At 41.6% G+C, this 23,914-nt stretch overlaps 1 protein-coding gene across 1 annotated transcript in view; it reads left to right on the forward strand.

Moving 5' to 3' along the window:
* Positions 1-20,267, forward strand: part of LOC103508816 (mediator of RNA polymerase II transcription subunit 13) — an 82,736-nt gene extending 62,469 nt beyond the window's left edge. Inside the window, 10 exon segments of the mRNA XM_026823318.1 lie at positions 500-691; positions 13,233-13,485; positions 13,807-14,077; positions 15,174-15,316; positions 15,517-15,797; positions 16,201-16,448; positions 16,451-16,595; positions 16,717-16,985; positions 19,541-19,723; positions 19,834-20,267. Of these exon segments, the coding sequence (XP_026679119.1) occupies positions 500-691; positions 13,233-13,485; positions 13,807-14,077; positions 15,174-15,316; positions 15,517-15,797; positions 16,201-16,448; positions 16,451-16,595; positions 16,717-16,985; positions 19,541-19,673 (1,935 nt within the window). The 3' untranslated portion in view covers positions 19,674-19,723; positions 19,834-20,267.
* Positions 20,268-23,914: the final 3,647 nt, after the last annotated feature.

Below are 23,914 nucleotides of genomic sequence, written 5' to 3' on the forward strand. Positions count from 1 at the left end.
CACCGGACTTTATTTACAATCATGACAAATGAACAAAGTTTGATCAAGATTAAAGTTTGATTTGTTTTGTGTTAATGCTTACGACATTCTCTACCTTTAACATGCTTTTAGGTCCTTGGACTAAGAATTTGATCCTAAACTAAACTTTGTTCTTGTTTTGTTTCTCCTCAGATTGTGTCGTTAGAGAGTATATACTAATACCTGTATCAGTGTACCTACCTAGTAATTATGCAGAAAAGTGCTAAATTGGGATTCACAAAAATCTGTGATTAACTCCTTTGTAACATGTCCTTAGGTCCTCGACTATTTGTTAGAGAATTGATTCTAAAACATGTTGTTCTTGTCGTGTTCCCCCTCAGATCGTGTCGTTAGAGAGTATTCTGGAGCTGGGCAAGGCGGGAGAAAGGCGGAAGTATTGTGATGAGATGCGAGCATTAACGTACTAGGTTCTTGACTAGGAATTTGATACTAAGATTAAGTGTTTTGTGTTTCCCCTCAGATTGTGTCGTTAGAGAGTATACTGGAGCTGGGCAAGGCGGGAGAAAGGCGGAAGTATTGTGATGAGATGCGAGCCACGGCCCTGTCCGTGTTCTCCCAATGTAGACGACAACTAAGCCATACGACCACCGTTAAGGCACTGACCGGGTTTGGTACCGCTGCCATGACGGATTTGTTCCTCAAAACCAAAGATGTAAGTACTCGGAACCTTAGTTTAAGTACCCAGAACCCTAGTTTTCATTTTATTAGGGTGCTTCAACAGATGCTAGTAAAACTCTAATCATAATTTCGAGGTCAAAACTGTGAAAAAGTATTTTTTAAGAAGTCTTATAAAGTAGAACGTCCCGGGTTCGAATCCCACCCGCAACAAAAATTTGTACTCGTTTTTCGATTGCAAATATTTCAACTGGTTACTTTCTGCTGTTCTCGTGTTAACCCAGCATCTAAATGGGAAGTATTGTGTCTCTTATCGCTCATCTGATAAGGGACATACTACGGGATGGGCATGCTACAACACAGACCACACGAGTCTAATTTAGCAGTTGTTTCATTGCTGGGGTATAAAAAATAGCGGTGAAACACCTAATAATAACATTATAAAAAAGTTCGTTCTCGGAACGGCTGGCTTTCTCCTATCCTGTCGTCCTTCTCTCATCGTATAACGATCTTCTATCACACCTTTTTTAAAAAGAGAAGAATAAATTCATAGTTTAAGAATTTCATAGTTTAAGTTATTTATCATATTGTATTACCACTGTTATTATTATTAATTATTGATGCAAATAAATTACAAATTACAAATAAATTTGATGGCACATTCGTTCTCTTTTGACAAAATTTTTGATGGCAAATTCGAGGAAATCAGGCTGAATCTCGTAAATTATTAGTGTAAAAAAAAGTGGATATAACTTTCGAAATTTTTTGATATTGGCTTGTTACAAGCGCAAATTTCGTGAACCATCATTCCTAGAACCCTTACATGTAGACGGATCGATTTCTCGTGAAACGCTACATAGGAAAGACCTCCTTGGTCATCTTAATATAATCGCTCAATGGATAATCTGTTTTGTTGGAAAAAAAATCCATGATGTCTGAGAATCATTTGTGCAGATTATCACAGAGAGTAAGAGAGCGAGCAGTAAGAGTACCTTCCAGTTCGGAAAGTGGAAAGCAGAAGAGAAGAATGAGCTCTTGAACCAAAAATACTAGGTCTAGAAGATGAACCTCTCCCATTGACACTACCCTACTAACCAAAAACCATGTAGGGGGTTGAGGGGAGGATCTCTGCTACATTTTTGACCGATAGGGTTTGATGGACTTAATTTACTCCATTTCCGCCTTGCATTTTCATAAGTGGAAGGTCCTCATCGATTCTTCTGTGATAAGTCACCTAATTCGCCCGGTTTGCTCGCCGGTATCCGCGGTTTGTTCGCGGTATCCGCGGTTTGTTCGCGGTATTCGCGAATTGTTCGCGGTATCCGCGGTTTGTTCGCGGTATTCGCGGTCTGTTCGCGGTATCCGCGGTATTCGCGGTTTGTTCGCGGTATCCGCGGTTTGTTCGCGGTATCCGCAATTTGTTCGCGGTATTTCATTTCATATTTCATATATTATTATTATTATTATTATTATTAGTATTATTATTATTATTATTATTATACAATTGGATCAAACTTTATTTACAGATACAGATGGTAACAATATAAATACAAAATAAAGTTTGATCAAGGGTGGGGTTAATGCCTAAGGCATTCTCTACCACCCCACCCTTTATGTACAGAATATAGTGTTATCATGAAATTATATATATACAAAATCAAAGGGTGGAAAGAAAGGGGGGAAAACAAGGGGAAATGGAAAAAAAAAGGAAGGAATAAAGAGGAATTTGTTGAAAAAAGAGAGGAGGGAGGGTCTGGGAAGAGTAGGGGAAAGAAAAGGGGAATAGTAGAGAAGAAAGAGAGAGGAAGAAAGAGAAGAAGAAGAAGAAGAAAAAGAAGAGGGGGGGGAGGCGTATAGAATTTGAAACAATTATTCAATTATCCAGGGTAAGCATATATTCTTTTGCCAGTAGTTTGAATGGTAGCCGGCTCTGAAGAACTCTCAACTCGGTCGGAAGCTGATTCCACAATCGTGCAGCATTCACGGAGAAGCTCTTACCCATGAAATCAGTGCGATGGAGTAGAATGTCGAGTAGATGTTGCGAACGTGTATGATGAGAATGTTGACTGTGTAATGAATGAAATGAAGAATGAAGGTATGATGGCACTGACTCTTCGTTCAAAATTTTCCACAACAGACATAAGGTCTGGAGCTCCAGTCTTTTCTCGACAATTTGTTCGCGGTATCCGCGGTTTGTTCGCGGTATGCGCGGTTTGTTCGCGGTATTCGCGGTTTGTTCGCGGTGTTCGCGGTTTGTTCGCGGTATTCGCGGTTTGTATCCGCAATTCGTTCGCGGTATCCGCAATTTGTTCGCGGTATCCGCAATTTGTTCGCGGTATCCGCAATTTGTTCGCGGTATCCGCGGTTTGTTCGCGGTGTTTGCGGTTTGTTCCTAAGAAAGGTAATCTAAGCCTCACCGAAAATTATAGGCCTATCTCATTATTGAGTGTTTTTTCGAAGATCTTTGAAAAAATTGTAATTAAATATGTTGTATTTAATGTAAAATCTAAATTAAGTCCGCACCAGCATGGTTTCCTTCTGGGCGTTCAACAGCCACCAATTCGGTCTCGTTTTTACAATATTCTGCTCCTTTTGTGCTGAATCGAAAACAATGTAACGTAACATATTTTGATTTATCTAAAGCATTTGATGTTGTAAACCATAAACTGTTGTTACATAAATTGTATAAATATGGATTGAGTTCAAATTTTGTCAAATTTTTTGAAATGTACTTGAGTGATAGGTATTTCAAGGTCAAGATAGGTGACATCTTTTCTGATACATTTTCTGTTCCCTCTGGGGTTCCACAGGGCTCAAATTTTGGTCCCCTTTTATTTATTTTATTTTTTGATGACATTAAAAATTGTCTGTCAAATATTATGATATGTTCGCTGATGACCTAAAAATTGGTAGGGGTATTAGGGACATTTCTGATGCTCAAGAATTACAAAATAGTATTAATGCTGTTGTACTATGGTGCAAAGAAAACGGTATAAAATGTAATGCAGATAAGATATTTGTTGTATCTTATACGAGAAAAAAGACTAAGTTAATGCACAACTATAGAATAAATGGTCAACCTAACAAGAGAAAAAAATTTCATTTGGATTTAGGCGTTACACTTGATTGTAAGCTGATATTTGATATTCATGTTGATAACATAGTTGCTAAAGCAAGGAAAACTTCAGCAGTTGTGACATTTCATTTAAACATTTACATTGGGCATTGAAAAAATCCGAATTTCGGGCTTTTTTTCACTGTTCACTTGGTTCAATTATTTCCACTTTTTTTTGGCTTGGCGTTAAGAACAATCTTTCTCTTTCCTTCACAGTATGTTACCGAACCCCTCCTCTTCTTCGTCGTCGCGCGGGGCGCCGACCCCCGGTAATCTCAATTTCCCCTACCCCCAAAAATCCCCGACCTCTCTAGTAAAAAATCCAGACTACGTCATTTTTGTCCACCAAACCTTGATTTTTCGGGCTTCGTTTCCTGGACTACACCTAGAAAAAAAGTAAACTAACATAAATCTAAATTTAACTAATTCCCAACCCTTTTATTTCCAGGCACGGACGACCGGTGTGAACCGCAGCCCATTCCCTCAGTCCTGGTCGGTCACGAGAAGGACTGGCTAGCCCTGTCCCCCTATGCCCTACACCACTGGGACAAACTCCTCCTAGAGCCCTATTCCTATTCTAGGGACGTAGCCTACATAGTGGTCGCCCCTGATTCCGAGTATATTCTAACCAGAACCCGACAGTACTTCAAGGAGCTGAGCTCCGCCTATGAGGTAAGGGGACCTTAAAAAGTGTCATATAGCGGGTTAAAATCAGAAGCCCAAGTTTTAGAGGGTTGTAAGAGAATGCTTAGCCCAGTACTATGTCTCTTCCAACCGGGTCTTTTGACAGATCGTGGTTTGTGCCACTTGGACCTGAAACTTTTTCGTTCGACTTGGTCTCGCGAGACTACTCCCTGCGGAGTCTACCAAGTTCGTAGAGTAGGGTACACAGGTCATAGAGTGCTCTACCGAGAGTATAGACCGCTCTAGTGTCTCTTCCAACCGGGTCTTTTGACAGATCGTTGTTTGTGCCACTTGGACCTGAAACTTTTTCGTTCGACTTGGTCTCGCGAGACTACTCCCTGCGGAGTCTACAAAGTTCGTAGTGTACACAGGTCATAGAGTGCTCTACCGAGAGTATAGACCGCTCTGTGACTTGTGTACACTACTCTACAAACTTGGTAGACTCCGTAGAGACTAGTCTCGCGAGACCAAGTCTACCGACAATGAACTGGTACGTTTAAACATTGTATTTATTTATTTACACGCTAAGCAGCAGGGCCATGTGTGGGAATTTTCGAACATTGATTTTCTCACTTTGTTGTCCCTGCCGCAATGTTTACGTCCCATTTTTTTCTTCTTCTCTACTGTATATTAAAAAATGTAAATGCAATTTCTTTGTGTTATTATGTCACAACTTTGGTGCTCACTGCAACATTGTAGGATTTTTTTCCCAATATCTCAATAATCCTATCATCCAATGTTTACCTACCATGCTGGCACCGGTCGCTATGCGCATCTACATGTCATAGCTACTCATTTTCCTCACGAGGCTGAGTGGGCCCCGCAACAGCCAGTCACGGAATCAATTATCTGCATGATACAAATTTCTTGACCCCGCCGGGAATCGAACCCGGGTCTCCCGCGTGCAAGGCGAGTGCAGTGACCACTACGCCATGGGAGCTGACTGTATCGAGATTAGTACGTGAGATCAGGTAGTTTTCCGAGCCCACAAGTGAAGAATGCAAAAACATTGATGCTACTGATAAGGACATTGATAAGAACTCATTACTGGTTGTCCTGGACGTTATCACTCCTCTCATCGGATAATTTGAATGAATGATGTCTCTTCGGTCCTCGAGATGTTGGGATTTAGCCTCTAAATTTTGTTTCTGGGGGGCACAGTTCGTTCGGTGGTAACGCTCGTGAAGCAGCAGATCCTGGGTTCAGATGTAACATGTGACTAACAAGGAACGATAGACTCGTGGTGAAAAGAGGACGAAACAGACATGTTTTTTTTTTTTTTTTTTTATTTTTTACTTAACAGGGGGAAAGTTAAATTAGAAAATTAGTAAAGTACTTGCATGAGTACATTGATTTTCTCAATTTGTTGTCCCTGCCGCAATGTTTACATCCCATTTTTTCTTTTTCTCTACTGTATATGAATGGTTTGTCCTGTTTCTCTCTCCCCCCAGGTGTGCAGGTTAGGACGGCATTGTCCCATCACCAAAGTACTCCGTGACGGAATTCTAAGGGTGGGCAAAACAATGGTTTGTCCTATTTCTCTCTCCCCCCAGGTGTGCAGGTTAGGACGGCATTGTCCCATCACCAAAGTACTCCGTGACGGAATTCTAAGGGTGGGCAAAACTCTACTGTATATTAATGGTTTGTCCTGTTTCTCTCTCCCCCAGGTGTGCAGGTTAGGACGACATTGTCCCATCACCAAAGTACTCCGTGACGGAATTCTAAGGGTGGGCAAAACGGCGGCCCTCAAACTAGCCAAGGAACCTGTAGACGAGTGGTTCTCCCTACTGGGAGACTCGAGCACGGCCGGCCTACTTAAACTATATGCCCAGGTGAGCGTTCGATAGCCGGAGATGAGCCGTCTGGACAGTACAGTGGCCATGTGTAAGGTAGGTTGAGTGGTAGAGAACGCCCCATTCCCTCCTATAACGTGCTGGAACTAAGCGACACGAAACAAGTGACTCATATAGCCCTAGACCAAGGCCGTCTGGACAGTACAGTGGCCATGTGTAAGGTAGGTTGAGTGGTAGAGAACGCCCCATGGGGTATAAAAAATAGCGGTGAAACACCTCATAATAACATTATAAAAAAGTTCGTTCTCGGAACGGCTGGCTTTCTCCTATCCTGTCGTCCTTCTCTCATCGTATAACCATCTTCTATCACACCTTTTTTAAAAAGAGAAGAATAAATAAATTTGATGGCACATTCGTTCTCTTTTGACAAAATTTTTGATGGCAAATCATAGTTTAAGAATTTCATAGTTTAAGTTATTTATCATATTGTATTACCACTGTTATTATTATTAATTATTGATGCAAATAAATTACAAATTACAAATAAATTTGATGGCACATTCGTTCTCTTTTGACAAAATTTTTGATGGCAAATTCGAGGAAATCAGGCTGAATCTCGTAAATTATTAGTGTAAAAAAAAGTGGATATAACTTTCGAAATTTTTTGATATTGGCTTGTTACAAGCGCAAATTTCGTGAACCATCTTTCCTAGAACCCTTACATGTAGACCGATCGATTCCTCGTGAAAAGTCACATAGGAAAGACTCCTTGGTCATCTTAAATACTCTAATGGAAACTATTGTTGGAAAAAAAATCATGTTGAAATATTTGGAGATATCACAGAGAGTAGAGAGGAAGCAGAGAGAACCTTCCAGTCTGAAAGCAGAAGAGAGAATGAGCTCTGACAAAAATCTAGGTCTGAAGAAACCTCCCCTTCCCGGAGATGGCAGAAAAATTATTTGACTTTTTTTTTCACGTGGGTATCCCTGTCCATTATTATTATTATTATTATAGTCTGGCTGGGGGCCTTTAAACAGGGAGTATACCAGCCTGAATTTCCCTTGCTAAAGAAATAGCAAAGGTTGAGTGCGAAGGGCATCCACTCGTAAAATTTGTAGCCAAAACCAAATGTCAGCCCAAAGCGATCGCCGTGGTTAGGGCTGATTGAGAGGCTGATGAAAAACACCGACCCCGTCTGTACACGAGAAAAGGCGAAGAAAAAGAACAAGAAGAAATTCTTAGAGGAAAATGACATCCTCAATAAAACCCAATTTGGGTTCAGAAAAGGAGTGTCAACTAATGACGCTATCATTGAACTGGGCCGGAGATGGCAGAAAAAATATTTGACTTTTTTTTTCACGTAGGTATCCCTGTCCATTATTATTATAGTCTGGCTGGGGGCCTTTAAACAGGGAGTATACCAGCCTGAATTTCCTTTGCTAAAGAAATTGCAAAGGTTGAGTGCGAAGGGCATCCACTCGTAAAATTTGTTGCCAAAACCAAATGTCAGCCCGAAGCAATCACCCTAGTTAGGGCTGATTGAGAGGCTGATGAAAAACACCTACCCCGTCTGTACACGAGAAAAGGCAAAGAAAAGAACAAGAAGAAGGTGAAAAAATATTCTTCTTCCCCTGTGGGAAACCAATGTCAACCCTCATTCCCCATTTATTTCAGGTGTGTCGACATTACCTAGCGCCCCAGTTGTCCACCCTACCCCTGGACCGTACCCTCCTCGACCCACCCGAATCTCCCGCGAGCACCCGACCCCATCCTTCCCCCATGTCTTCCACTCTGGACTCGGCTTCCTCGGATAGCAAGGCTCCGTCCACACCCAAGTCCGAACACGGTGAGTTTCCCCCTGGCTAAAATAAACCAGCAAACAATACCGAAAGTTAGTCGACATCGACAGTAAGGATATTTTGACTGGAGCCTAACTTTGACAGGCGCTCTACCTTCCAAGCCATTTTGGCTGGTGACGAAATCTTTTGACTCAAGAAGTAAAATAGGGTTGGTTTTCTGAAATGTTGGTTTGTAAGTGTGATATGTCAATAAGTAACTGAAGGTAAATGTTGAAGACTCGAACAAGGGAAATAATTACAGAAAACCGGGCTAAACCAAACTTGTTGTTTACAAATGTGAAAATTGACAATTCATTATTTTTTTTCCCTAGCATCCCAATATTTCGCTACAATAAAACCAAAGTCAAATACACTTATTTTATTATCTCGTTCCACAGATTCAGAATACTCGCGGGGCGCCGACTCGTCCGGTTTGCCGGGCGCCGCCGGCGGTTCCAACGCTCTGGGCGACCCAAGCTCCGGTCTTGGCGGTCCGGACGACGACCAATGCGAACCGCCCGCCATAGCCATCTACCTGGTGGACCCGTTACGGTGGTGGGCGGCACAGAGGGCGGCTCGGCAGGCGAAACGCAGCGGCTGGCGTGCCTCGGGCTGTTGCGCTGCTATAGCACGGTGCTCGCCGCCATACCGGATAGTGTGCGCGCTAATATATCAGTACAAGTAAGTGGAGTGATTTTTCGTGGCGTTGGATTGTGCCACACAAATGGTTTTTTGCGAGGATATCACTTATTTTTGACTATTAAAAATTCTCTACAGTTCTTTTTCGTTCTTCGTATATGCTTAACCCAACTTTAGGGCTGTTTGCCCCTACAACTCAGCCTCAGAGGGGGCTTTCTGTGAACGGAGTCCCTAATTTCGTACCATTTGGTGTCTTTCTATTTCCTTATATTAATAAATTTTGAACATTTCCACCGGACTTTATTTACAATCATGACAAATGAACAAAGTTTGATCAAGATTAAAGTTTGATTTGTTTTGTGTTAATGCTTACGACATTCTCTACCATTAACGTACTAGGTTCTTGACTAGGAATTTGATACTAAGATTAAGTGTTTTGTGTTTCCCCTCAGATTGTGTCGTTAGAGAGTATACTGGAGCTGGGCAAGGCGGGAGAAAGGCGGAAGTATTGTGATGAGATGCGAGCCACGGCCCTGTCCGTGTTCTCCCAATGTAGACGACAACTAAGCCATACGACCACCGTTAAGGCACTGACCGGGTTTGGTACCGCTGCCATGACGGATTTGTTCCTCAAAACCAAAGATGTAAGTACTCGGAACCCTAGTTTAAGTACCCAGAACCCTAGTTTTCATTTTATTAGAGTGCTTCAACAGATGCTAGTAAAACTCTAATCATAATTTCGAGGTCAAAACTGTGAAAAAGTATTTTTTTAAGAAGTCTTATAAAGTAGAACGTCCCGGGTTCGAATCCCACCCTCAACAAAAATTTGTACTCGTTTTTCGATTGCAAATATTTCAACGGGTTACTTTCTGCTGTTCTCGTGTTAACCCAGCATCTAAATGGGAAGTATTGTGTCTGTTATCGCTCATCTGATAAGGGACATTCTACGGGATGGGCATGCTACAACACAGACCACACGAGTCTAATGTAGCAGTTGTTTCATTGCTGGGGTATAAAAAATAGCGGTGAAACACCTAATAATAACATTATAAAAAAGTTCCTTCTCGGAACGGCTGGCTTTCTCCTATCCTGTCGTCCTTCTCTCATCGTATAACGATCTTCTATCACACCTTTTTTAAAAAGAGAAGAATAAATAAATTTGATGGCACATTCGTTCTCTTTTGACAAAATTTTTGATGGCAAATTCAAGGAAATCAGGCTGAATCTCGTAAATTATTAGTGTAAAAAAAAGTGGATACAACTTTCGAAATTTTTTGATATTGGCTTGTTACAAGCGCAAATTTCGTGAGCCATCATTCCTAGAACCCTTACATGTAGACCGATCGATTTCTCGTGAAAAGTTACATAGGAAAGACTCCTTGGTCATCTTAAATACTCTAATGGAATCTTTTGTTGGAAAAAAAATCATGTTGAAATATTTGGAGATATCACAGAGAGTAGAGAGGGAGCAGAGAGAACCTTCCAGTCTGAAAGCAGAAGAGAGAATGAGCTCTGACAAAAATCTAGGTCTGAAGAAACCTCCCCTTGACCCCCTACTACCAAAAACCATGTAGGGGGTCAGGGGAAATGTAGGGGGTTGAGGGGAGGATTCTCCTACATTTTGACCATAGGTTTGAAGTTTGGACTTAATTTACTCATTTCCCCTTCATTTTCATAAGTGGAAGGTCCTCATCGATTCTTCTGTGATAAGTCACCTATCTTACATGTAGACCGATCGATTTCTCGTGAAAAGTTACATAGGAAAGACTCCTTAGTCATCTTAAATACTCTAATGGAAACTTTTGTTGGAAAAAAAAAATCATGTTGAAATTTTTTGGAGATATCACAGAGAGTAGAGAGGGAGCAGAGAGAACCTTCCAGTCTGAAAGCAGAAGAGAGAATGAGCTCTGAAAAAATCTAGGTCTGAAGAAACCTCCCCTTGACCCCCTACTATCAAGAACCATGTAGGGGGTTGAGGGGAGGATTCTCCTACATTTTGACCACAGGTTTGATGGACCTAATTTACTCATTTCCCCTTCATTTTCATAAGTGGAAGGTCCTCATCGATTCTTCTGTGATAAGTCACCTATTCGCGGTTTGCTCGTGGTATCCGCAATTTGTTCGCGGTATTCGCGGTTTGTTCGCGGTATCCGCGGTTTGTTCGCGCTATCCGCGGTTTGTTCGCGGTATCCGCAATTTGTTCGCGGTATCCGCGGTTTGTTCGCGGTATTCGCGGTTTGTTCGCGGTATTCGCGGTATCCGCAATTTGTTCGCGGTATTCGCGGTTTGTTCGCAAATCCGCGGTGTGTTCGCGGTATCCGCGGTTTGTTCGCGGTATCCGCGGTTTGTTCGCGGTGTTTGCGGTTTGTTCTCGGTATCCGCAATTTGATCGCGGTATCCGCGGTTTGTTCGCGGTATTCGCGGTTTGTTCGCGGTATTCGCGGTTTGTTTGCGGTATCCGCGGTTTGTTCGCGGTATCCGCGGTTTGTTCGCGGTATCCGCGGTTTGTTCGCGGTATCCGGGAATTTGTTCGCGGTATCCGCGAGTTTGTTCGCGGTATCCCGCGATTTGTTCGCGCCTATCCGCGGGTTTGTACGCGGTATCGCGCGGTTTGCTTCGCGGTATCCAAGTTGCGCGGATTGTTCTCGGTTATCCGCAGCTGTTGTCGCGCAGTATCCGCGGGTTTGGTTCGTCGCGTGATCTCGCGGTTTGGTTTCGCTGTATCCGCGGTGGGTTTGTTCGCGGTATCCGGCGGTTTGGTTCGGCGATATTCACAGTTTATGGTTTGTCTGATCTCAGGCATAACGCAGATTTTGTTCAGGGCCTTTTATACGCGCAAATAATTGATGTTTTAGATTTATGTGAGAGTTTTTTCGCGGTATCCGCGGTTCGTTCGCGGTATCCGCAATTTGTTCGCGGTATTTCGTTTCATATTTCATATATATTAGGTATCCGCAATTTGTTCGCGGTATCCGCAATTTTTTCGCGGTATTTCATTTCATATATATTAGGTATCCGCAATTTGTTCGCGGTATCCGCGGTTTGTTCGCGGTATCCGCAATTTGTTCGCGGTATTTCGTTTCATATTTCATATATATTAGGTATCCGCAATTTGTTCGCGGTATCCGCAATTTTTTCGCGGTATTTCATTTCATATATATTAGATATCCGCAATTTGTTCGCGGTATCCGCGGTTTGTTCGCGGTATTCGCGGTTTGTTTGCGGTATTCGCGGTCTGTTCGCGGTATCTGCGGTTTGTTCGCGGTATTCGCGGATTGTTCGCGGTATCCGCGGTTTGTTCGCGGTATCCGCGGTTTTTTCGCAGTATCCGCAATTTCTTCGCGGTATTCGCGGTTTGTTCGCGGTATTCGCGGTTTGTTCGCGGTATCCGCAATTTGTTCGCGGTATCCGCGGTTTGTTCGCGGTATCCGCGGTTTGTTCGCGGTATTCGCGGCATCCGCGGTTTGTTTGCGGTATCCGCAATTTGTTCGCGGTATTTTATTTCATATTTCATATATATTAGGTATCCGCGGTTTGTTCGCGGTATTCGCGGTTTGTTCGCGGTATCCGCGATTTGTTCGCGGTTTGTTCGCGGTATCCGCAATTTGTTCGCGGTATCCGCAATTTGTTCGCGGTATTCGCGGTTTGTTCGCGTTATCCGCGGTTTGTTCGCGGCATCCGCAATTTCTTCGCGGTATCCGCAATTTGTTCGCGGTATCCGCAATTTCTTCGCGGTATTCGCGGTTTGTTCGCTGTATCCGCGGTTTGTTCGCGGTATCCGCGGTTTGTTCGCGGTATCCGCGGTTTGTTCGCGGTATCCGCGGTTTGAGGTCTTATCATATCGTCCCGAAATCAGAGAGAGATAGGATAGGAGAAAGCCCGCCGCTCCTAGAACGAACCTTATCGTTTGAGAATTATTACTATTATCATTATTATTGACCACATTTATTTTTTATTCAATTTTACAAACTTGCAAGAAAAACAATAACAAAGGGGAATGTAAACTTGAAACCGGGGCGAAGTTAATGCCCACGGCATTCTCGGCCACTTCACCCCGATCAAGTTCACCCTGGGCAGTAATCGAACCCACGACCTAGCGAAGACAGACACTTATTCTATTCGTTTTGTTTTCTCCCTACAGATACGTACTTGAAGGCTACAACGTCGGTATCCCCGGTTTGTTCGCGATATTCGCAGTTATGGGTTTGATCTCAGGCAAACGCAGATTTTTTTTCACCTTTTTTTACCGCAAATAATTTATGTTTTAGATTTTTTGTGAGAGTTTAACAGTGTCCCTTCCTTTTATGCCCTTATTTTTGGATTTCCATGACAAAGAATAGACTTCTCACATGATTTGAGAAGTAAATATTCTGAAATCATGTATGGAACAATAATCGGGCAAAAAACTCCTTGAATAAAATAAAACACCAATGCTAATTATTCTTATTACCTGCGGGAAAAGAACCGTAACCCTGTTTATTAATCAGTTGTACTCTTTTGCTCTACAGGAAAAGAACCGTGCCCCCTACAAGGTGTACACACCCCCGTACATTCTGTCCAAGAGTCGCGAGAAGAGTTCCTCGAATAGCAGCGAACTCACCGAATCCCCGAGTTCCAGCTATGAATCCTGCGTGATGTACGTGTCCTATTGTCTGTCCGAAGATCAGAAATGGCTCCTGGCCGGCATTACGGACCAACAGGGCGTTATTCTGGAGACGGCGACGATTAGCAAACAATACCGAAAGTTAGTCGACATCGACAGTAAGGATATTTTGACTGGAGCCTAACTTTGACAGGCGCTCTACCTTCCAAGCCATTTTGGCTGGTGACGAAATCTTTTGATTCAAGAAGTAAAATAGTTGGTTTTCTGAAATGTTGGTTTGTAAGTGTGATATGTCAATAAATAACTGAAGGTAAATGTTGAAGGCTCGAACAAGGGAAAGAATTAAAACCGGGCTAAACCAAACTTGTTGTTTACAAATGTGAAATTTGACAATTCATTAATTTTTTCCCTAGCATCCCAATATTTCGCTACAATAAAACCGAAATCAAATACAATTATTTTATTATCTCGTTCCACAGATTCAGAATACTCGCGGGGCGCCGACTCGTCCGGTTTGCCGGGCGCCGCCGGCGGTTCCAACGCGCCCCCGTACATTCTGTCCAAGAGTCGCGAGAAGAGTTCCTCGAATAGCAGCGAACTCACCGAATCCCCGAGTTCTAGCTATGAATCCTGCGTGATGTATGTGTCCTATTGTCTGTCCGAAGATCAGAAATGGCTCCTGGCCGGCATTACGGACCAACAGGGCGTTATTCTGGAGACGGCAACGATTAATATTTACATACCTAACCGGTGAGTGATTCTAAAAACCCCGAAGGAATCGGTCCGAAAACAAGCTTGGCCCGTCCCTCCGGAAATTTTTCCATCTTGGTTAAAGAAAATCAGTATTTATGTACCTACCTATTTCATTTAATATTCAGTTTATTATTATTCTTGATTTGATTTTTCGATTTTACTTTCATGTAATGATTTAAAATCAAGACTAGAGCCCGTTCAATAAGGGACGGACTATTGTATTCGCTTCGGTGTCTGTCACTCGCTCGTTATTACTATTGTAATAATAAAGGAAGGACGGACTAAAAAGTGGTGAACAAACTATCAAACTTTATCAAAATCGGACAAACCGTTCAAAAGTTCCGGCGGGAACAACCTGCCCCGGTGGTGTAGCGCTCGCCTGGTAATCAAGAGGGCGTAGGTTCAATCCTGGCCGAGGTATGGAATTTTATCCTCAATATAATTTGAGAAATTGACCACAATAATAGTAGTAGCCTACTACTGGAGTAAAGGGACTTTTCAGTCCTGATATTATCGTAGCCTACTACTGAGACGGAAGGATTCTTTGGTCCTATTCGAGCAGTATAAACAAGCAATATTGTTATAAATGCTGACAGTGTAAAAGGTGCACACTGTACAATGTACTTCTCATTTTAACTACCTACCTCTTTTAAAGGAATTATTTTTTCGAGAGTGTGACCACATAATAATGGAGCTCTAAGGGTTAGGTGGTAGATAACGCCTCCGGCGTTAACCTCACCTGGTGGTTACCTTCCACTCAAGAGTCTATTATTATTAATATTGTTATAAATGCTGACAGTGTAAAAGGTGCACACTGTACAGCGTACTTCTCATTTGAACTACCTACCTCTTTTTTAAAAGAATTAATCCAATAAACTGTTCGCATAATGTAACTCCTAGTCCTAATTCCAAGTGAAGTACTAATATTAATAATTTTTTGTTCTTTTCTCAGGACGAGAAGAAAAAAGAACCCTGCGCGTCGCTTCGGTCTGCAAAAAAAGGAATTAATCCAATAAACTGTTCGCATAATGGAACTCCTAGTCCTTATTACAAGTGAAGTACTAATATTAATAATTTTTTGTTCTTTTCTCAGGACGAGAAGAAAAAAGAACCCTGCGCGTCGCTTCGGTCTGCAAAAGTTGATGGACTTTATTCTGGGCGTGATGAGCCAAAGTACCACACCTTGGCGTTTAGTAGTGGGCCGAGTGGGCAGGATAGGACATGGAGAACTCAAAGGTAAAGTGGAAGAATGATTGAATTTATGCTTGATAGATAGATAGATTGGAATTTATGCTCATTTGAGGGATAGTTTTGAAGTTGATGGACTTTACTGGACACATGTACCCTGTGTGTCCTTAAAGGTAGAAACACACTACCATCACGTCATAGTTGTCGCGTACTTCCTCAATACAACAATTCTATTCCCTTCTCCACAGGTTGGAGCGGACTCCTGTCGCGCAAAGCGCTGCAGCGCGCCTCGCGGCATCTCCGGGAAATCTGCGCTCAGTGCGCGCTCCCCGGCACGCACTCCCTATCCCCGGCCATCCTTAGCGCGTCCCTAGTATCCCTCGAGCCTGACAGCTCGCTACGTGTCATGCCTCAGCAGTTCACGCCGGACACGCGCTTCTCGCCCGCATCCGTGCATTGTCCGCTGAGCACGCCGCAGGACGTGTCATGCACGCATATACTCGTGTTTCCTACGTCCGCCACCACTCAGGTAAGCGCTCCTAGCTGAATTTCCTTATCCTATAGGCTCTAGGGACCACGTTTTGAGGTCCCTAAAGCCTAAAGCCAAAGTTTCACTTATTGGTCCGTGTGCGTGCGTGTTTTATTTGACATCGGAGTAACGGTTAGCTGAATTTCAACCTCTTTTTTTTTACCACTTTGTGGCGGTTTTCAGCAATAATGAATATATTTATGGTTAAAGATATTGGAAAATTTATGGAAGAACCTTACCTCAAACATCCAAACAAGCATAATTCAATAGGATAAGGAAACACCAGATTTTTTTTAGAATTAAGGAAGGTCTGCTGTAAACATTTGTGTATTTCAAAGTTCATTTTAATAATATTTTCACCTCAATATCAAACTCTAACATTATCTCCTCTTCCTCCCTCCAGTCATCTCAGAATACGCTAGGCGACGACAACGCCGGGTTCGGCGACGGCGGTCTGTTCGGGACGTCGCTCATCGACGAGGTCGACCCCGACGGCATTGTCGACGACTTCTACGACATCTTCGCTAATCCGGAGGACCCCGGATATCCGCGCTCCCCCACCGGACGCGATGTGACGGACAGCAGCTCCCAACCCGGGAGTCCGAGTTTGGGACTGGGCGGTGCGACCAACGACCCGTCCGGCATGTTCCCAATCCGGAGGACCCCGGATATCCGCGCTCCCCCACTGGACGCGATGTGACGGACAGCAGCTCCCAACCCGGGAGTCCGAGTTTGGGACTGGGCGGTGCGACCAACGACCCGTCCGGCATGTTCCACTGCAATGGACAGATTAACAAGGTATGTATTTTTTTGATAATTTGAAAGGTAACTTTATTCACAACAAATTAATAACTACAACGAGTTGCGTTAATTAATTATCCATTATGAACTCTTCTAACCCACTTCTCTCTTCTCACAGGGTCTCGGCAGTCTGGACACCCCAGAAGAGATCGGCACCCTCCTCCAGCAGCCGCTGGCCCTCGGCTACTTCGTGTCCACCGCGCCCACCGGCCGTCTGCCCCGCTGGTTCTGGTCCTCCTGCCCCCATTTGGAGGCCGTGTGTCCGGCCTTCCTCAAGTCTGCCCTTCACATGCACACCTCGCAGCAGTACTCCGAGGATCTGCTGCAGCAGGCCACCAACACCCCGAGCCATCCGCTCGACTCGACCATCACCACTGATGTGCTCAGGTAAATTGTTTTTCCAAGAGGTTTGATAGAACTGCGAAGGATTAGAACTGCGTCATTTTTGTCCGTCTTTCCTAGACTAATCTTTTCTTTCTCTATTTTCCCCTATTCTTTCTTCGGCTACATGAAGGATTAGAACTGCGTCATTTTTGTCCGTCTTTCCTAGACTAATCTTTTCTTTCTCTATTTTCCCCTATTCTTTCTTCGGCTACATATTTTTTATTTATTTATTTATTTATTGTTATCTCTTTTATTACCTCTTCCTATTATGTAATGGCTGTCCATAAATTGTAAATAAATATACTTGAGTATTTTGTTGAAAAAAAAGAAAAAAGAAAGAGAAACTGCTGTGATCCAATACTCAACAGCAATGTTAAAATTCCAAGTTGTAATGTAAAAAAAAAAAAAAAAACATTGGTGTGTTCCAAGGACTATTATTATGTTAAGGCGGTCTCTTCCTGATCCCTTGTGTGCCGCGTCCATTTCAGTTTAGAACTATTGCACTAATGCGAGAGCTAACCATAGAATTGTGTATCCGGCTGTTAGAGCTATGTCTTCTTCATTTGCTATCTTTTCTTTATTTATTACTTTCTATTTTTTCTATAATTTTCTACCTCTTTGTCTCTCTCTATTTCTGTTGAATTTCCCATAGCAACGCTTTAATTTAAAATTGTGAAACAACCACATTAAATATAGTACATTATAGCGTCAGAAACGAACGATTTAAAGTAAAATAAAATGAAAAAATCGTGCCCTGTGTACCAAGCTTTAAAACATATAATAGTCAGAATCGGAGTTTAAACTTGGTTTAAGTTGAACTGAAAATTTTGAAATCTACCAATCAGATTGTTTAATCCAAGAGTTAAACCGAGTTTGATCTTTGTTTGTGGCCCGGCTTTATTTCTTCAAAACTGACCGAAATTTGGAAGAACGCCAATTCGGTCCCATGACCTTTTTTTCTCAAGGTAGTCGACTACCAATTGGGTCCCGGGCTTATTACCAATTGGGCCCCGTATACCTGTAATGACTTGGATGAAATAAATAAGAGTTTCAATTTTCAACTATATTACAACGTTCGTTTTTCTGTTGTTCACAAGTAGAAGAAATGATTCTGCTTTATTCGCACTCAATCCATCATAATTTTCCGAGATTTTTCAATACAATCAGCAAAATTTTCGGTACTTATTCAGAAGCTACGACAATGAAAAAGAAAGCTCCTCTTTGTGTTCAACCTAACCCTATAATAACACTGGTCACTGCTCATTTGTGCCAGTTCTTATGGTAGCGATCACTCTTAAAGTTTTAGACTAGGAAGATTCAGCTTTAAGAACATAGTACTTGTGATAGAAAGAGAAAAGCAATCAGGTACCTATCAATTTAAGTAGAAAGCTCCTCTTTGTGTTCAACCTAACCCTATAATAACACTAATCACTGCTCTAATTGTGAAAACCTTTTTGCGTTTGACCTAACCCTATAATAACACTGGTCACTGCTCATTTGTGCCAGTTCTTATGGTAGCGATCACTCTAAAGTTTTAGACTAGGAAGATTCAGCTTTAAGAACATAGTACTTGTGATAGAAAGAGAAAAGCAATCAGGTACCTATCAATTTAAGTGTGGGACCCAATTGGTACTTAGACCCTCTCAAACCGGGACCCAATTGGTAGCAGAAAACAGGTTTTGGGACCGAATTGGTTTCCTCCCCGAAATTCAATTTAAATCATCACATGAATTAATGCAATATTTATTTCCATTTATTTAACTTGAACATTTATTTTCATTTTTTATTTATTATTATTTTTTTTCCATATAAAATTCGCGTTTTATTTTTTATTTACTTAGTCGTTTAAATTTTGCTGGATCAAAATTTACCTTTCTTGCTTTACGTAAAAACGAAAGGTTATTATAACATAAATTCCTATTTAAAAACTAAAAACCAACCTGTAGTATCAATTTAAATTTATTGGGAAACTGTAACAACGGAGGTCTTATCATATCGTCCCGAAAACAAAGATAGGATAGGATAGGAGAAAGCCCGCCGCTCCTAGAACGAACCTTAGCTGTTAAGAATTATTACTATTATCATTATTATTGACCACATTTATTTTTTATTCAATTTTACAAACTTGCAAGAAAAACAATAACAAAGGGGAAAGTACAAAGGGAATGTAAACTTGAAACCGGGGCGAAGTTAATGCCCACGGCATTCTCGGCCACTTCACCCCGATCAAGTTCACCCTGGGCAGTAATCCCGAAAACAAAGAGAGATAGGATAGGAGAAAGCCCGCCGCTCCTAGAACGAACCTTATCTGTTAAGAATTATTACTATTATCATTATTATTGATCACATTTATTTTTTATTCAATTTTACAAACTTGCAAGAAAAACAATAACAAAGGGGAAAGTAAAAAGGGAATGTAAACTTGAAACCAGGGCGAAGTTAATGCCCACGGCATTCTCGGCCACTTAACCCCGATCAAGTTCACCCTGGGCGGTAATCGAACCCACGACCTAGCGAAGACAGACACTTATTCTATTCGTTTTGTTTTCTCCCTACAGATACGTACTTGAAGGCTACAACGCATTGTCCTGGCTGGCCATGGACTCCAATACCCACGACCGTCTTTCCTGCCTTCCCATTCATATACAGGCCCTCATGCAACTCTATCATATGACCTGCACGTTGCTATGACAACAGGAACGCTAAACTGTCGCCTAGCAACGCTACTACGTTGCTATGACATTCCCATTCACATACAGGCCCTCATGCAACTGTATCATATGACCTGCACGTTGCTATGACAACAGGAACGCTAAACTGTCGCCTAGCAACGCTACTACGTTGCTATGACAACAGAAAGGACGCTAAAACCATGGACTCCAATACCCACGACCGTCTTTCCTGCCTTCCCATTCACATAGAGGCCCTCATGCAACTGTATCATATGACCTGCACGTTGCTATGACAACAGGAACGCTAAACTGTCGCCTAGCAACGCTACTCCGTTGCTATGACAACAGAAAGGACGCAAAACTGTCGCCTAGGAAACGTACTGAACCAAACACTTCGTTGATGACAACAGAAAAGACGTAAAACTGTCGCCTAGCAACGCGGCTCCGTTGCTATGACAACAGAATGGACGCAAAACTATTGCCTACCAACCGAACCGAAACACTTCGTTGTTATGACAACAGAAAGGACGCAAAACTGTCGCCTAGCAACTGTACTGAACCAAACACTTTGTTGCTATGACAACAGAAAGGATGTTGAACTGTCGCATAGCAACGCGACCAAACGTACTGAACCAAACACTTCGTTGCTATGACAACAGAAAAGACGTAAAACTGTCGCCTAGCAACTGTACTGAACCAAACACTTTGTTGCTATGACAACCAAAAGGATGTTAAACTGTCGCACAGCAACGCGACTCCGTTGCTATGACAACCAAAAGGACGCTAATAAATCTAATGTCCTGTATGTACCTCGCGTGAAAATTCTCTTCCCTAAAACTGTCGCCTAGCAAACGTACTGAACCAAACACTTCGTTGATGACAACAGAAAGGACGAAAACCTGTTGCCTAGCAACGCTACACCGTTGCTGTAGCAACAGAAGGACGCAAAACTGTCGTCTAGCAACGCTACTCCGTTTCTATGACAACAGAAAGGACGCAAAACTGTCGCCTAGAAAACGTACTGAACCAAACACTTCGTTGCTATGTCAACAGAAAAGACATAAAACTGTCGCCTAGCAACTGTACTGAACCAAACACTTTGTTGCTATGACAACAGAAAGGATGTTGAACTGTCGCATAGCAACGCGACTCCGTTGCTATGACAACCAAAAGGACGCTAATAAATCTAATGTCCTGTATGTACCTCGCGTGAAAATTCTCTTCCCTCTGTGTTCTAGTCATGTTAGAAGAATTTAGATTGCCAAGCTGATTGAAATTAGAGAAATCCAATTGATTTGTTAGGAAGAGGAGGACAAAATCGATTTACCTAATCGATTTGTTTGAGAAATAAATCAATTTGAGGCTGAAGAATCAGACCGTTCGGAGGAAAAATCGATTTGTGCCTAAAAATTCGATTGAAGAAAACATCAACAATTTGTGTGCCCAAAGAATCGATTCTTTTGAAAGAAAAATCGATTTGCCTTCAAAATCGATGGAAATAAATCAATTTGAGGCTGTAGAATCAGACCGTTCGGAAGAAAAATCGATTTGTGCCTAAAATTCGATTGAAGAAAACATCATAGAATCAGACCGTTTGGAAGAAAAATCGATTTGTGCCTAAAATTCGATTGAAGAAAACATCAACAATTTGTGTGCCCAAAGAATCGATTCTTTTGAAAGAAAAATCGATTTGCCTTCAAAATCGATTTGTTTGGGAGAGAATAAATCGACTTGTAAGTTTTATCTGGATTAGACACATGCTAAAACCCATGAACCAGTAGTCCCCTGCCTAAGAAAACATCAGCAATTTGTGTGCCCAAAGAATCGAATCTTTTCAAAGAAAAATCGATTTGCCTTCAAAATCGATGTGTTTGGGAGAGAATAAATCGACTTGTAAGTTTTATCTGGATTAGACACATGCTAAAACCCATGAACCAGTAGTCCCCTGCCTAAGAAAAGTGGATTAGACAATTCCGACCTTTGAAGGAAAACCAGTTCTAATTTTACAGTAGGATTTAGTACAATTTTATTATTTCTTTGAAATAGTCATATGAAATTTTGAAATATTGACGCGGGGCTGAGAAATCACTCGTAATTTCGATGATTAGTATCAATGAAATCTTCATTAAGTAAGAAAAGAAACTTTTTCCCAAGCTATTCAAAAACGGTTACCTTTCTCAAGGAATAATTCTGCGACAAAGAAGGTACAATTTTGTTGTACCTTTGAAGGAACACGTTTCTAAACTTGGGAACAATAAATGACAACATGATTTAGATTTTAGATTAGCCATACCTATTTCGTGGTTTAAACATTCGTGTACCTCAAGTACACCTTCGGGACTTTTGGTCTCTACACCTAAGCCTTAGCAATGGAACAACTGCTACATTAGACGCTTGTGGCCTATGTCGTAGCATGCCTAATGTTTGCCCATGAAACGAATCCCGTTGTACTTAAACCCTTGAAAATATTAGAAAAAAATATGGCTTTAATTTAATGAAATTCAGCCTTGAAAATTAATTAACCCCTCAGAATAAGAATAATATAGAAGGAAGGTTTAGGACCAAAACGAAAGACACTTTTCAAATCGAAGGTTATATATCAGCTGATTTGGTACCAGTGCCGGACCATGAATAATTTCCTGGGTACGATGATTTTTACAGAAATTTTGAAACATCATTTCTGCTTTTTTACGAAACTTTTATACTTTTAACAACTTCTAAGTAAATTCGATGGGTATCTTATCTTATTCATCCATTATTGACTTTAAAAATTCATAAAACCATTCAGAAATCGGGGGAAATTGAAAATACAGACCGGGACTACAAAATGTAAACAAAGATTTCAATAATTTTCAGAAAATTTCCATCAATGAGAGAAGAGTTTTGTCAGCTGACTAAACAAATTTGGTTAGTCAGCTGTTCACTGCTGTTCGTGAACTGTCCTTCGACCTTGATATGTAAAAAGACCCAAACCTTCCTTCTATGTTATTCTTATTCGGAGATTAACCCTTTGAAAGCAGAAAAAATTGGGTTTAATGAAATTTAGCCTGGAAAATTAAGAGGCCCACTTGAACTTTAGTTAAACCGAGGTCCACTGACAATGTCCAGGCTTTCTGTCCTACCAATAACAGGTACCGTCAATTTCAAACAATGTTTAATTTATTATTGTGTTTTCCTTTCCCCCCACTCATATGCGAAAGGGTTAAACCACACGGCTTAACGGGATTGTTTCTAATAATAGGAAATGAATGCACTTCCTTACTGGAAAACGAGATTTTTTTAAGGCTTTAAAGGCAGGATTCTCACTTTGCCCACCTCTGTGACCGAGAAATTCTTGATTTTTGGCATGAAACGAATCCCGTTGTACTTAACCCCTTGAAAATATTAGAAAAAAATATGGCTTTAATTTAATGAAATTCAGCCGCCTTGAAAATTAAATAACCCTTTGAAAGCAGTAGAAAAAATATGGGTTTAATGAAATTTAGCCTGGAAAATTGAGAGGCCCACTTGAATTTTAGTTAAAACGAGGTCCACTGACAATGTCCAGGCTTTCTGTCCTACCAATAACAGGTACCGTCAATTTTAAACAATGTTTAATTTATTATTGTGTTTTCCTTTCCCCCCCCCACTCATATGCGAAAGGGTTAAACCACACGGCTTAACAGGATTGTTTCTAATAATAGGAAATGAATGTGAAATGAATGCCCTTTCTTACTGGAAAACGAGATTTTTTAAGGCTTTAAAGGCAGGATTCTCACTTTGCCCACCTCTGTGACCGAGAAATTCTTGATTTTTGGGAAACAAGCGACTTTTCTTTTTCGTCCAAGGTGGATATTTTAGATAATGAAAACTGATTTAATATGTATATCAATACAATCCTTTTTTAAAGTGAACTCCTTAAATACTAAGGCATTTTGAGGTATTTGTAAACAAGGAGCGCTCCTTGGACTGTATATGCCTTTTTTTTTTTGTTTGTGAATGTACGAAGTAAGATTTTTGTAGTAACCCATAGAGAAGCAGTCCTGGCCTGCGGTTTGGCCCCCCAAAATGTTGTGATTAGGGCCCCGAGACGTTAAAAGCCCTTTTTGACGGGTCCCTTTAAGGGTATTTGTAAACAAGGAGCGCTCCTTGGACTGTATATGCCCTTTTTTTTGTTTGTGAATGTACGAAGTAAGATCTTTGTATTAACCCATAGTGAAGCAGTCCTGGCCTGCGGTTTGGCCCCCCAAAATGTTGTGATTAGGGCCCCGAGACGTTAAA

The sequence above is a fragment of the Diaphorina citri genome, unplaced genomic scaffold (genome assembly GCF_000475195.1).
Source record: "Diaphorina citri unplaced genomic scaffold, Diaci psyllid genome assembly version 1.1 scaffold436, whole genome shotgun sequence".
Taxonomy (NCBI): domain Eukaryota; kingdom Metazoa; phylum Arthropoda; class Insecta; order Hemiptera; family Psyllidae; genus Diaphorina; species Diaphorina citri.